The sequence below is a fragment of the Oppia nitens genome, unplaced genomic scaffold (genome assembly GCF_028296485.1).
Source record: "Oppia nitens isolate AA-2021 unplaced genomic scaffold, nextdenovo-longstitch-racon4-pilon3 scaffold1_pilon_pilon_pilon, whole genome shotgun sequence".
In the NCBI taxonomy this organism is placed as follows: Eukaryota; Metazoa; Arthropoda; class Arachnida; order Sarcoptiformes; family Oppiidae; genus Oppia; species Oppia nitens.
Window position 1 is genome coordinate 10,819,162 of NW_026533199.1, and position 16,696 is coordinate 10,835,857.

At 25.4% G+C, this 16,696-nt stretch overlaps 2 protein-coding genes across 4 annotated transcripts; both read left to right on the plus strand.

The window, feature by feature from the left end:
* The first annotated feature begins 25 nt into the window (after positions 1-25).
* On the plus strand, positions 26-13,780 carry LOC128953036 (ras-related protein Ral-A-like). Of its 3 annotated transcripts, none has more exons than XM_054298530.1 (5): positions 26-88; positions 8,386-8,611; positions 13,023-13,231; positions 13,348-13,522; positions 13,636-13,780. In XM_054298530.1, exons 2-5 carry the CDS (start codon positions 8,450-8,452, stop codon positions 13,744-13,746), a joined length of 657 nt encoding a protein of 218 aa, XP_054154505.1. In that variant the 5' UTR covers positions 26-88; positions 8,386-8,449; the 3' UTR covers positions 13,747-13,780. The 3 variants fall into 3 exon arrangements, with proteins under 3 accessions (XP_054154505.1, XP_054154506.1, XP_054154504.1); XM_054298531.1 differs by lacking the exon at positions 26-88 and adding an exon at positions 6,005-6,039; XM_054298529.1 differs by lacking the exon at positions 26-88 and adding an exon at positions 7,807-7,882.
* A 1,259-nt stretch (positions 13,781-15,039) lies between these two features.
* Positions 15,040-16,482, plus strand: LOC128951413 (ras-related protein Ral-a-like). The gene is made up of 4 exons (XM_054296661.1): positions 15,040-15,144; positions 15,743-15,948; positions 16,213-16,402; positions 16,453-16,482. Exons 1-4 carry the CDS (start codon positions 15,040-15,042, stop codon positions 16,480-16,482), a joined length of 531 nt encoding a protein of 176 aa, XP_054152636.1.
* The last annotated feature ends 214 nt before the right edge of the window (positions 16,483-16,696 follow it).

Genomic DNA, 16,696 nt, shown 5'->3' on the forward strand with positions numbered 1-16,696 from the left:
TATTTCAATCATTATTGTTAATAAAAAAAATTAATTTATATACAATAATTTGTGTATGATTAATAGGTTATCTAATTGAATAAACTAGGTAAGTTTCTTTTTGAATATTAAATATTATATATATATATATATAGACTTGATTTTAAAAAATATGTTACGTTTAAACCATTATATAAAGTTTATTTGAAATTAAAAACTAATTACTTTATCTTATTATTAGTAATTATTATTATAATACATGTAGAAATCTCAATTAATTGAATTTTAATTTAAATAAAATTAATATTTATATACTATTATTATGTAAATTTATTAAAAATAAATAATAAATATTATAATTATTTAGTAATTTATTTTATTGTTATTATCATTATAATTGTTAAAAAGTATTATAAAAATAAATTAAATAAATTTCTAAAGATTTTTCTCATTTACGATTTGAAACTAATAATATTCAAATTGGGAAAAAAATAAAAGTAATATTAATATTAAAATATAATATATTTTTTAATTATAATTGATAATAATAATAATAGTATGGGTAATAATAACTCAATATATTGTAATGATGTTTATTGAAGTAATATAAGAGTAAAAATAAATTAAAGTTTTAGATTATAATTAATTAAATATTTATTCTATTATTATTTTATTTCATAATATAATACAATGTAATAATTGGTTTTTTATATTTTATTTAAACATTGCTTATGATGTAAATTATTATAATTATTTGTTTTTATTCATCAAATAATATATTTTTATTATTATGTTATTCAGTATTGTTATTATTGTTATTATTATTATGATTATTATTGTATTATTTGTGATAAATGATAATATAAGGCGTTTTTCTATATTATTGTTTAATATTGAGTTTTGTGTGTCATTTAAAAGTGTTAATTGTCTATAAAGTGCTAAATGTTTTACTTTTTATTTTCTATTGTTGCACACATAGACATCAATGTCTATTATCTTTAATTTTATAATCTTTTTGTTATTTATTTTATACTGTATCTTATTTTTAGTACATTTTATTGTCTTATATTTACACATATCATTATCATTGACCTTTCAATACCTACCTTTCCTGGAACTGCCTGTCATTGACCACATCCAGTGGCTCCTCAATGACCGGTCAGTATCCTGGTAAGGGATTATCTACTATACAAACCAACCAATACCTGTATCTCCCGCCATACATACCTCTCTATATAAACCCTATCCACTGTACATACACTCCAGTGTTTCACTGCCTCTCAGTCAGTGCTTCTCATACTCCCTTACTGTGCACATCGCTGCCAGTCATTACTGCTACTAATACCTGAGCCAAGCCTCAGCACCTATACCTGTCTCACACATACACTCCACGTGTCCTCTTAAATACTTACCATTTGTATCACCATTTGATCCATTGTTTTACAATAAACTTGTTATTTGTTATCAATCGTGTCTTCATATCATTCATACATATCAGTGATCGGTCTGACCATTCAGTCCACTGATATCTACAGACATACCGTTCGCTGGCCAACCACTCACTGTAGGAGAAGACATCGGAGATTAGGATCACTCCTAAGCCTAGCCTTTGGACCACAACTGCAGATCGGATCTCATATCACCTGTTGGTCTCACAACGACTTACTGGTGATCTTATAGTGGATATCTGTCTCATACCGACACATATCTACTAGTGTTTGGTATTGATTAGACGGAAGTACAGGTCTCATACCGACCCACGCTAAGTACGACCGGTCTATTTGGACATCAATTGTCTAAATAGACATTCCTCTGGAACTAAACAATACCACACCACAACAAATTGGCGCAGTCGGCACCGATCAACAATAGATCCCTATCTACGCGTATTGATGTCCACTCCTATTATCTCTGGCTTAACAAGACACGGGACATCATATCTACTTCAAGACAACATATCTGACGAGACAACCACTGAGTCCGAAGAAATGTCTCAATGCGGAGACAACACAAACAATGCTGACCTGACCGGTCCAACCGCTCTCAGCACTTCCAATGGCACAACAGCTCCGCAACTCATTACTGTAAAGATACCGAAGTATAATGGCTCTAAAGACACACCACTCCGTATAGAAGCATTCCTCCAGATCTTCGAGCGTGTATTCACTCATCTATCCGACGACAACAAACTTATTAAAATCGTTGAATTCCTCGAAGGAGACGTCGCCAACTACTATGGATCAGATATACTCACCAATCTATCCATCACTTGGACCGAAGTCAAGGACCTCTTGACCGGTCGATACACCCATTCAGATATACCTCCAGAAGTAGCCGCAACTCGACGACGTCAACAAAGAACTGAAACCATCCGCACCTACTTCGATGGCAAAATGGAAATCCTCCGCCGCCTAACCAACTATACGGACAGCCAACGCGCTAACCTACTTACAGAAGGCCTACTTCCCGAATACCGTGAATACTTCTATGGCCGCCGCTTCCAGACTCCGAGCTTATGGCTCGAGATGGCTCAAGATATTGAAGCCGACAAACAACGACATAACAGACAGCACCGGCCGCAAGGATCGTCTCACTACACATCCGACAACAGAGGCGACCGGTCCAACAAAAAGCATAGCAAACCAAATCAGGACAACAACAACCGCTCAGACAAACGTCCGCCATATTCATGTCGTATATGCCGCGACAAAGGACTTACTTCATGGCATTATCACAAAGACTGTCCACACAAATCATCCGACTCTTCATATGACAGACAGCCCAACAATGACAACAACGGTCACACCTCCGAAGTGACCGGTCCTACAAACCATTTCATCCGTCCGCAAGCAATGGCTACTCATGTCGTAGCGCAAGACATGATACTGATTCCTGGGCGCATCGGACGCTTCGAATTATCCGCTCTCGCAGATCCCGGTTCCACCGTCGACTTGATGCCACTACATGTAGCAAAGCACCTCCGTCTCCGCATCGACACACGCAAGTCGATGACCATCTCATTGGCCCGTGGATCTGTCCACACTTTAGGTGAGGTTACCTTTACGCTCACCATGAATAGGATGCCGCGCACCGTAACAGCACAAGTACTGCCTGGCTTTCAGTACACTCTACTCCTATCCCTCCGCTCTCTTGGACTCTACGACATCCTTATCGACACCAAAAATACTAAAGCAATATTCAGATCATCACAACCGCTGACCGGTCAGCAATGCCAAGCCATTAGCAGTCGCCTACCTATTCATCCAAACCGGCGACCGGTCAGCCCATTGAATCAAAATAATCAACAGTCCACCATTTCTACTACTTCGCCCCGCATAGGATTGGCCGCCAATCAGCCAACACGACACCGTCAGTATCGTCAGTCACATCAACAGGCGCCACAAGCCAGCCGAGTTATTGAGACGCCCAGTGCTCTCACACAGGTAAGCGTGAGTACTACCGCTGTACCGGTAACTTTGGTAAACTCTAAAGCCGATACAAATGCCGCTTGTCGTATGACTACCGCCGACCAATTCCTATGTGAACCTCCAGCCATCCAAACATCTCAACCATCAGACTCTGGACCGATCCCTACTCCTCCAGCTGTCACCCGTCTAAAGCCTTCTTCAACTTTCAAAGAGATGTTCGATAATATCCGCAAATCCAGACCTACCACACGACAACCTACCGTCAACTCTACTCCGGACAACCACTCCAACCGTACCTACAAACAGATGTTCAACAAACAGCCGCCTAATTCAATACCGGACCGATCGACGCAATCATCGCACCGTCGAACCCGATCTCCTGGTCCGCGTCGGACATCTGTGGCCACATCTATCCTCCGCGACCAGTCTTAAAGCGCCGGGGAATGTTGCACACATAGACATCAATGTCTATTATCTTTAATTTTATAATCTTTTTGTTATTTATTTTATACTGTATCTTATTTTTAGTACATTTTATTGTCTTATATTTACACATATCATTATCATTGACCTTTCAATACCTACCTTTCCTGGAACTGCCTGTCATTGACCACATCCAGTGGCTCCTCAATGACCGGTCAGTATCCTGGTAAGGGATTATCTACTATACAAACCAACCAATACCTGTATCTCCCGCCATACATACCTCTCTATATAAACCCTATCCACTGTACATACACTCCAGTGTTTCACTGCCTCTCAGTCAGTGCTTCTCATACTCCCTTACTGTGCACATCGCTGCCAGTCATTACTGCTACTAATACCTGAGCCAAGCCTCAGCACCTATACCTGTCTCACACATACACTCCACGTGTCCTCTTAAATACTTACCATTTGTATCACCATTTGATCCATTGTTTTACAATAAACTTGTTATTTGTTATCAATCGTGTCTTCATATCATTCATACATATCAGTGATCGGTCTGACCATTCAGTCCACTGATATCTACAGACATACCGTTCGCTGGCCAACCACTCACTGTAGGAGAAGACATCGGAGATTAGGATCACTCCTAAGCCTAGCCTTTGGACCACAACTGCAGATCGGATCTCATATCACCTGTTGGTCTCACAACGACTTACTGGTGATCTTATAGTGGATATCTGTCTCATACCGACACATATCTACTAGTGTTTGGTATTGATTAGACGGAAGTACAGGTCTCATACCGACCCACGCTAAGTACGACCGGTCTATTTGGACATCAATTGTCTAAATAGACATTCCTCTGGAACTAAACAATACCACACCACAACACTATATATATTGTTTAATACATTTAATAGTTAATTTTTTTATAAACATTGCTATTATACTTAACTATAGAAAAATCTATTCACTAAATAATGAATAAATAAAACTAATTTATTTTCACATCAAAATGTTTATACTATTGCTTTAAGATATTGATGTTAAAAATAACTATAAAATTTTATTTAAATTTCAACTATTATTAATCTGTGAGATAAACATATGACAAACCTGTAATAAAAATACTAATATATATATATATATATATATATATATATATATATATATATATATATATATACTCTATATATAATTTATATTTTTACATAAAAATTTATAAAAAAATATATAATAGTGCTATTTTTAGCTGTTTATAATAAAAATTTCAAATGCAAACAAACATTTTTTGCAATTAAATTAAAAATTAAATGTCAATGATTTCTTTTTTTATAAAAACTTTTAAATATTTATAATTTTAAAAATAATTTCACACTACATTTCCTGTATTTCATATTAAAAAAAAATAAGTAAAATTATATATCAAATAAATACACATAAGGCACGCACACACACCTAATTTTGTTTCTATACATAACACCCTCACCACACAGTTTGCCTATCCCTTTAAATTGTAGCAATTGATAGATAATATATTATATAATAATATAAAAAGTGTATAAATAAACTAAGCTAATTTATTTTTGCTATTTATTTAGTTGTATTTAATGTATTATTATTATTGTTAACTTATATGAAAATAGAAATATAACATTTTATATATAAGTTATTTTATATAATAATGTTAATAGCAAATTATATTTTTAATTTTATTATAGAATTATTATTTTTTTTAAAATGATATAAATAATATTATGATTAAATTACATATTTATATATATTTTTATTTCAAATGCTATTTTCTTATTTTCTTACATTTATTATTATTTTGTGATTGAGTAAGTGAATGAATGAGTGAGTGAGTGAGTGAGTGAGTGAGTGAGAGAGAGAGAGAGAGAGAGAGAGAGAGAGAGAGAGAGAGTAAATATATAAAAATAAAAATAATACTAACATTAGTTTCTCAATAACTTTGGCAACATATTGCTAACGATAATAGACAACACAATCAACCAGTTGTTGGCATAATAAGTGATTTTATAGTATATGTATTTCAGTTGATAGTGAGCTGGTATGGCATTACTCGGGGGTATAGCAGATACAAGAGTATGTGAGTGTGACTGACTGTGCGTTAGAATAGTTACGTAACTGTCGGCTCTCTCTCTCTCTCTCTCTCTCCACTGATAGATAGCTAACCTGTTTTGTAAGTATATGTTTTAATGTACTGTAAGTACAGTATATTTAGCCGATGGTTAAGCTAACATTCCTGTGCTAACACAAAACACATACTCACTCACCCGCTCTCTCTTCTCTCTCTCTCTCTCTCTCTCTCTCTCTCTCAGCTTCTCTATGTGTTTACCCATTTGCCAGGCGTTCAGTCGCTTAAATACATTCACACGGTTTGAATGTCTAAAACTCTAGCATTTTTTAAAACACAGATATGTTTCATAAGTTTGGAAATGTTATATAACTGTTGGCCCTCTCTCTCACACACAACTACTCATTCATAGCACTGTGGGCTCATACAAGTGCTGAAAAATTATTTTATATAAATTATTAATATTTTTAGTTGACTTTTTTGTTGTTGTTGTTCAGCTCATGTATGTGTAGTAGTAGTAGTAGTAGTAGTAGTGATGGTTGTATGTCCTATGTTGTCAACCCGATAGTTGTCGGCCGATTGAATCAATCACTGAATTGTTGCAAAAATATATATATATATTTTAAAATTACAAAAAATAAATAAATAAATTTTTTCATTACTATGTGATGTACTGTATAATAAAAAAACAGTCTTTTTATTATGATTTTTAACTAACTGTTGATTTGATATTATTTTGTTAACAAAAAAGATTTTGTCAATCGATTTGTTTGAATAGTTTTCTATACAACTATAACAACAATACCATCAAAAAAAAAAGGATTACTCTCTTTATTTGAAAAGTGTTTTGTCGTATAATTTTATAGTTTTTTTTACTTTATCATTGATAATACATTGATGATAATACATGTGCCTCTTTAGTAATAATGTATTTATGAGCTACCTGTGCAAATCGATAAAGTTTTTTTTATAGAGTATAGATATACAGTATATATATATATATATATATATACAAACATTTTTATTGTCACAACTTTTTTCTGTAATTTTTTATCCACTTATCTTAACGCATGTATACTAGACTACTATTACTTTATACTAGTATTATATCCTTATAATGATGATAATAATAATAATAAAATAAGACAACACTTAATTGTTATAATAATAATAATAACAATAATTGTTTTTTAACTTATATTAGTGTAACTAAAATTAAAAAAAAGACATCCGTTTTTAATGTGTTGTTTGATATTATTTTAAAGTGCGACCAAACACAATACATCTAAAAACATATACTTTATATAAATTTTTTTTTACTTAATTTCATACCTGTTTTTATTACATGTGTGGTGTCATCAATATAGTAAACGATGAGCACCGGTATTTATAACTAGCCCTGACTGATATATATATATGTCTGATGATTCACTATATGTGTCCACGTTTTATGTAATACTTGTTAAAATTTATATATGACATAACTGTATCCCATTAACTGTTATATGGATAATAATAATAATAATATAAAATTCTAGTTATTTACTAATATATTAATTTTTTTTGCAAACCTAAAATCTAAACTACAAATTATTTATACAATTAGTTATTATTATTGTAATATATATATATGGAAAAAATTATTTTGATATATATGTGTAAAAATTAAATAACATACAATATTTATTTATTATTATCAAAACAACATAAATGTTGTGTTAAAAAATTGACAACTATTATATAATTAATTTTAAAATCTATAAATAATTTTGTGTCTATTTTTTGTTGCTGTGTGTCTTTAAGTGTGTTTATTTGTGAGTCTCATAAAAACTTAAATTTAATAAATATTATAATCTTAAAAAATTATGAGTGATTTTAAGAAAATGCGTGATCAAGTCCGGGATCACGCGTCCCGTTTATATCGTCGGGCCAGACAACTTGCCACAAGGTCTAATTTGATTATTTTAGTTTAATATTTTAAAAATTAAATTTATTTTTTGATGTTTTATAATAGATATACTGTAGTAAATAATTATTAATAACATAATGTACTTTTAGAGTATATAATAAATAAGCAAAATAATACATTATACAAAACTGATGTTTATTAATTTAGATAAATTGTTTGATAACGTTATGAATAAATACAATATATATTTAAACTTTTTTTTGAAAAAAATATTAATAATATTTGCGTAACGTTACATACATACACACACAGAGAGAGTATTAATAGCAATTTAAATATAATTACTGATGTTTTAAAAAATAAATAAATACAAACAATAAATAAAAATTTTGCATCATTAAATAAATGATGATTAAATAGTTATAAAATCATTAATTTTTTAAACTAATTAGTAACGAAAAATGCATTTTATTTAAGTTTTTAAATAATATATTTTTTAATTTATTTATTTTTAAAAACATATACAATATATATATATATAGATTATTCACCAAAAGCGACAGTTCAGAGCCTACCGAAGCCGATCGTTACGGTACACCGTCGTCGATGACCAACAATACGATGGCCACCAATAATATGACCTTAAATAATAAACAACTGACAACAACTACCACTACTACTACTACTACACCATTACATAAAGTAATTATGGTGGGCAGTGGCGGTGTCGGCAAATCGGCCCTAACATTACAGTTCATGTATGACGAGGTATGTGTGCTGGCACTAGTAGTTGTAGTTTAAATTAAACAATTTATTTTTTTTAAATATATTTATTTAATCAGTGTCTGTTTGTGCAAAATCCGATAATTTACTCAAACAATAGATTGACACTAAAAATTGATTGATTGACTATAAAAAAAAATATTGTTTAGTTTTTCTATTAGAAACAATAATGTTTTATACAGTATTGTATATATAGTATATTATATATTATATACTGTACTATTTAATATAATTTTTGTCATTATTATTATTATAGTTACTATTATTAAGTGTTTTTCTGACAATATTTTTAAATATAAATCGAAAATTTTTGTATTATAATTGAATTTTTTCTATTATAATAATTACTACTTTTTTGAGGTAATATTATATACCAGTATATATATATATACTGTATATTATAGTGAGGGTGTTATTTTTATATTGATATGTGGGTTTGTTGTTACAAATAAAAATTTAATTATATTGTAGTAGTAGTAATAATAGTGGTTTGACTATTGTTTTAATTATTATTATTATTATTATTATTATTATTATTATTATTATTATTATTATTATTATTATTATGTATGACTCACTGAGCTGTGAATTTGATAAAAAAAACTTTATCGCAAATATTTAATAATTTTTTCTAGTAATAGTGTTTATGTTATTATTATTATTACAATATTATACTTATTGTTACCATGGTTGACTATTGATTATATAAAAATAGTAACTTTAATTTTGTTTTTTTCTTATAAGATATTGTTTCCTAAAAATGGCAACAAAATAATAAATATATAATTATCATAATCATAAAACTAATAATTATCAATTGTTATATAATATTGTATTTTCTTAAAGTAATTATTTAAATATATAAAATATTCAATTTACTATAATTTTTGAAATATACAGTATTTTAAATGCTAATTATCATAAAAAATGCATATTTCAATGTTATATTTTCATTTATTAGTTTCATATATTTTTGTTGAAACTAAATTTTTTTTACTATTAAACAAAAACAATATACAATAAATAATACTTGTCATGTTTAATTTTAATTTAAATAGCAAATAGTAGTAGTAGTAGTAGTATCAGCATTATTTTATTAATTTTTATTTTATACTAATAAAATAATTATTAACAATCAAACATTAACAAAAAAAACATGAATAGCGTAAAAACAATTTTTTAGACACTCATTGTATTTTGTATATACAGGTACATCAGGTATATGTATCATAACAGTCAATAACACTTGTGATTTGTATGTATGTATGTGTGTGTGTCTTATCATATCATATAATCTTTATGTTACCATAACCTCACTAGACATTTATCAAAATATCACTAATAATAATAATAATAATAATAATAACAATAATATCCATAATATGAATCATATTATTAGTATGTTATTTATGAAATAATAACACAACAAAACTTTATTTGTATGACTAATACTCTATTTATCTCTCTCTCTCTCTCTCTCTCTCTCTCGACTTGAAAGTGATTAAAATCTAGTGGCCTTTGTCTGGAAATTTTAGTTTTATTACTAAATAAAAAAAACTAAATTCAAAAATAATTACATAATAACCAACAGAAATACAATACAATCGCAAAACACAATCGCAACAAACTATATATAATTTATATACAGTATATATTCAATAGCCATTCAAAATTTAAATCATATATAATCTATACCATAGACTATGGGTTTCATAATATACTCTTACAGTATATTTGTATTTAAGTTTTTTTAAAAAAGTTATATAACTTGCTAATCATGTACCTCATGCCATGCGTGTAAATACTATAACGTTTATATAATAAACAAATGATAAATGTATTTTTAATAAGTTTATCAAGGTAAATAATTATAGTTTTACATAACACCATTATACTGTACTAGTATATTATATTATATTAATAGCATATAATAAAAAAAAATTGTGGAACAATTGAGTTATTAGTTATTTATATTCTGTTATAGTTTTATGGTTTAAATATATTTTTTAAAAAAGTAAATATTTTAATATTAATTATATAATACATAAGTAATTCTGATTAATATAAAATTAAATATATTTATATGTAAAAAACAGTATAAAAATATGACTTATTTTGTTTTAAAATTAATATATACAGTAAAATAGCTTAATGTTTAGATATATACTTTTATTATTTTAAAGATAATTTAAAATATCAAAAATTTATTTTTTTTTGTTAAATTTATAAATTAACAAATATTTAAGTCAAATATAAGACTAAACATCATTTTAGTTGTATATTTTTATAAATAAAATTTTAAATGTCAAATGTACTGTTAATGACTGATTTAAGAGATAATAATATAAAATTTTATATTTATTATATCATTAATTTAAAAATCTATTGAAATTTTTGAATTTGAAAATGACTTTTCAGAGGACTAACTATTTTTAGTGAACACAACCCATAAATGTCATCCCAAATGGCTTTTATACTCTGATTAATATAACTTTTGATATAAGTATTTGTATATAACATATGGTTTTTATGTTTATTTTTCTTTAAATACTATAATAATTTATATTATTAACGATAATAAGTATTGTTACTCATAATTATGGGGTTTAAATGCTAAATATACATCAAAAAATTGTAATACGATTAATGATAATTATAATGATAATATGCAAATATATTTTATTTATTTTTAATATTATAATAATATTTCTTAATAATAATAATAATGTACACAAAATTTCTTAAACATAATGTTACCTTTAGAAAAAACTTACTAAAATATTTTCAAAAAAAATTATTTACATTTAGATTTTAATAATAATAACATGTGTGGGAAAATTACAGAAAAAATATATAATTATAAAACACAATATTTGGTTTACAACAAACAAAAATAATTTTTATTCAATGAAATATTACAATATTTTGAATAAATAATTTTATTGAAAAAAAATAAAATGTAATTTCTTATAACTATATTTTAATTTAAATATTTGCATTTACAAACTTGAATATAATATATTTTTTTTGTGAAATATTAATGTCAGTTATGACTGATATACATAGTTTTGATTGTATTAATATTGTATTTGTGACCAAAAAAAATCTATCTAAATATTAGGCACTTATGCTGTATATATTGTATACAAAATAATTTGTATAAAATCATTTAAGAAAAAAAATTATGGGATAAGTTGTGTATAACCTAAATAACATAATAATAATAATAATTTTATCATACATTATTAAATGCTATTTTTATAAAGTAACAAAAAATTTAAACTTATTATTATGCATTAAGCAAATAGCTTAAAAACAAAACTAAAGCAAAAAATAATAAAAAAAAACTAGAGATTAATATGTATTTATTTAATTAAAAATTTTAATATACTAGTTACACTTGACATAAAAATTAATTAGTTTGCATTATTATATATTTATAAAAAAAACTAAAATTAAATTTTGTTATAAATTACAAATTACATTAATATATCGTTACTATTTTTGTTACACAAATTTAAATCAAATGTATTATTAAATGAATTTATTTTTACATTTTCATTATTTTCTGATTACATTACAAATGATTTTTATTTTATTTTTTTTTTATTATTATTTTGATTTCCTATGAGAAAGTTTACAAATAATTTATATTACAACACACAGTATGTGTTATATTATACAGTATATTGTATCAAAAAATAATAATCTAATATAATGATGATGAATGCATTAAATACTATGAAATGTGGTTTATTTAATTAATTTTGACTAAACATAATTGAAACACATATAACTTTTAAATTTACAATAGATAATTTTATTAATTTTTTTAAAAGATAATCTTTTTTTGAATTGTAATCAATTTTAATGCCATATAATATTTAAAATTGTATAATTTGTGTGTAATAACAATAACACAATATAGCATTAATCTAAGTACTGTAAAAAATTTTACAATTTGTAACTAAAATTAATGTTGAGAAAATATTTAATAAATACAAGCATATCTGGGCTTATAATAGGATAATTTTAGTTACATTAAATTTTTATTAATAGTTATATAGTGTATGAAAATACAATTTACACGAAAATGTTTGTGACTATTTCAATAAAAATTAAAAACTTGTTTTTTTAATTTTCAATTCCACAAAAAAATATCATACATTTATTAAATTTTGTTTTTATAATTTAATAATTATACCGATTAGAATATAACAAAATAATTTAATGAGTGTATAAAATTTTTAAAAATTAATTAAATAGTAATTACAATTAAAAAAAAATTATTAAGTTTATTATCAAATAAAAACAAGTTATTAAATATTATTAAAAAAATATATTTTAAATGTTTTTTCAAAATATTTTTTTTCTGTTTGTCTGTTTTTCTGTACAGTTTGTCGAAGACTATGAGCCAACTAAAGCCGATTCCTATCGGAAAAAGGTTATCCTCGACAACGAAGAGGTACAGATCGATATACTGGACACTGCCGGCCAAGAGGACTACGCGGCCATTCGGGACAACTATTTCCGATCGGGCGAAGGATTTCTATGTGTTTTCTCAATCACTGAACACGAAAGCTTTGGTTCGGTCAATGAGTTCAGGTATTTATGATTTTTTTGGTGATAATAATAATCATTATTATTATTATTATAAATATTAAAAAAAATCATTTATATATTTATATATCTCTTAATGTTTTTGTTTGTTTTTACTTCAGAGAGCAAATATTGCGCGTGAAAGGCGATGATAACGTGCCGTTTATTTTGGTCGGCAATAAAGCAGACTTAGATGAAAGACGGCGCGTGAGTGTCGATGAGGCACACCGTTTGGCCAACGGATGGAAAGTGCCATACATTGAGACGTCGGCCAAAACAAGGCTCAATGTTGACCGGGTATGTGAACTGAAATTTTTCAAAATAAAACATAAAATTTTTTTTACAGTATATTAATTAATTAATTTTTGTTTTTTTTTAAATATATTAATTATTTTCTATACTATTTACAGGTATTTTTTGATTTGATGCGCGAAATTCAAAAACAAAAACTATCGGACAAAGAGACGAGTAATGGACCGAAAAAAGCTAAAAACAAAAAAAGAAAGTGTATTATACTTTAGTATAGATTTTACTGGATATCAACAACAACTATAACAACACAAATCCAAAATTAAAAACTAGAAATAATATTTATAAAAAAATTAATATATTTTATTAAAAAAATACATAATTTTTTACATTTAATTATATTTATATTTAATAAATTCTAGCAAAATAGATCACAAACCATTTTATTAAATTATATTTTTAAAAATATATATACAGTTATCATTAACATAATTATATACTGTATTATTTTATGTTTGTATTTATTTAAGATAAATAAAAATTATATCGTCAATTGTTTTTTAAAAATAAATTTAATTATAATAATTTTTAATTGTGTTAATTAACAAATTATTAAAATTAAAAAATATAATTTATTTAATTTATATACAGTAGCTACTGCTGTATTAAAATAAAAAAAAACTTAAATGTTTGATAAGTACAGTATATTTAATTTAAATAAATTACTTGTAATTAAAAGATAAGTTAACGATGACATTAAAAATTATATAAATTTATTATTTTATATATTAATTTTCTTAATATTATTTATATATTTTATCTATTATTGTAAATACAATAAACATATTTATAACTATATAGTTTGTTTGATTGATTTATTATTATTATTTATCAATATAATCTAATTAATTTATAGTTATTTTTACTGATATAAAATTTTACTTGATGCATTGTTAGTGAATCATTGATGTGCAATGTGAGGAAATTGAAAAATATTTTTGTTTAATTTAATTATATTATTTTATTTTAAAATCAATTAAGATTTTAAATTAATATTTGTAGTAATATACCAATATGTTTAATTACAGTTTTTAATATATATATTTATAATTTTAATTTATTTTAAATTATATTATTATAAAATGATTTAAATAAAGTTCATATAAAAATTAAAAAATGTTAATATAATTGATACTATTAAAGAAAATATTTTATTATATAAATTAAAAATTAACATTATTCATTGTTAATATTTACTTAATTTGCACACAATAAATTTAATCTTATCATTTATAAATAAATATCAGCAAAAAAATTATAATATAAAAATTTATTATTATCAAACATAATTAGCTTCAAATATATTTATGTTTCAATCAATGTCTATATTAGTAATTTGTAAAATTGTTGCATTTTTTGTTAATATAAAATGTAGTAGTCGTTAAAATTAATTAATTAATTTTATACATTTTGTATACAGTATGTATATATATATAATAAGTAATTTTTTAAAAATAAAATTAAGTTTATAAATAATAAAGATTTAGTTATAATAAATAAGTAAAATGGCCCGTCCAACAATACAAGCTCCTATAGCTTATAAAATTTTAATTGTCGGCACCAGTAGTGCCGGTAAATCATCATTGGCTATACATTTTACATATGATCAGGTATGTGACAAAAAAAAAAGTTATTTAAAAGTTTTTTCCCTAATATTAATTGATTTAAAATATTTATTAGAATTAATAGTAGTCGAGTATTAAAATAAATTTAGTTTATAATTATAATGTACAATAATATTATTATTATTTAATTTGTGAAAATTAGAAATTTTTAATTAATATAAATTGACAAAAAAAACAAACAATTTTCTTAATTATAAAGTTGTAAAATCTATTGTATTACTCAACTATTAAATAAATAATTTTTTTAAAAAAAATCTGTAAAACAGTTGACAACTGAATTTGGAAATTACTTGGCCAATAATAATATAAAAATAGTTTAATTTAAAGAAAATAATTGTTATTTTATTAAAATTTACAGTTTATATTTATAAAATTTTATTGCTTGGTAATATTTTTATAAATATTTTTAGATTTATTTATTACTGTACTATTATTGTTTGTAAAACATTTTTTTAGAAATATTCAATCCAATAAATTTTTAAAAGTACATTACATATACTGTAAAATATTTTTGATTAACCAAATTAATTATCATTTATTTATACAAAAAAAACAAATTTATTTATATTTTAAAATTAATTAGTATGTCACTGGCTATGAACCAACAATAACCGACTCATATCGCAAAAGGGTTGTCATCGATAACAAAGAGGCCTATATTGAAATAGTAGTCATCGGTAGCGATGACTATACGGCCAAACGGGACAACTATTTCCGGTCGGCCGACGGTTTTCTATGTGTGTTCTCTATCATTGATCGACAAAGTTTTCTAGCAGTCAATGAATTTAGGTATTTATTTGTTGTCTATGTATAGTATATCATAACAATTGAGTAAATTATAAAAAAAATATTAAATTAAATTACATAAATGTAAAGTTTTAAGAATTAATATTAAATATAATTTTCTAAAATTATCAATAATTTATTATAGAAACTGGTACATATAAGTTATGTTAATTTTTTAAAAAATAAAAAACTAACTCATGAAATCTTTTAATAATTAATTAATTAATTAATTAATTCACTATTATTTTTTGTTGATTATTTTCAAAGAGATCATATATTGCGTATAAAAAACAATAACATTAATACTAGTGATAACGTGTCTATTGTTTTGGTCGGTACTAATGCACACTTGGATAACAAACGATGTGTTAGTATTGATGAGGCAAACAGTTTGGCCAACAATTGGAAAGTGCCATACATTGAGACATCGGCTAAATCAAGGGACAGTTGTGATCGGGTTTGTCATCAAAATTGTATTAATATACTAATTATTTAATTAATGTCCAGTATTTTAGTAATATCCTAATAATATCCTAATAATATCCTAATAATATCCTAATAATAGTAAATAATTGATTATTTTTTTGCAGTTATTTTTTGATTTGTTGGGCAAAATACATAAACAAAAATTATTAAACAATGAATTTGTTGATAAATGTGAAAATCAAACAAATGAAATGAAAAAATGTCATATTATGTAAATTATGTAAATAACCATAATATTGATTTAAACTAATTTTTATTAAAATCA

Coding starts and splice junctions, on each gene's coding strand:
- LOC128953036 (XM_054298529.1), top strand. CDS start 7,818: ATGCGTGATCAAGTCCGGGATCACGCGTCCCGTTTATATCGTCGGGCC. Junction 8,612..13,022: donor TACAGTTCATGTATGACGAG/GTATGTGTGCTG, acceptor TTTTCTGTACAG/TTTGTCGAAGACTATGAGCC. Junction 13,232..13,347: donor GGTTCGGTCAATGAGTTCAG/GTATTTATGATT, acceptor TTTTTACTTCAG/AGAGCAAATATTGCGCGTGA.
- LOC128951413 (XM_054296661.1), top strand. CDS start 15,040: ATGGCCCGTCCAACAATACAAGCTCCTATAGCTTATAAAATTTTAATT. Junction 15,949..16,212: donor CTAGCAGTCAATGAATTTAG/GTATTTATTTGT, acceptor TTATTTTCAAAG/AGATCATATATTGCGTATAA. Junction 16,403..16,452: donor CAAGGGACAGTTGTGATCGG/GTTTGTCATCAA, acceptor ATTAATGTCCAG/TATTTTAGTAATATCCTAAT.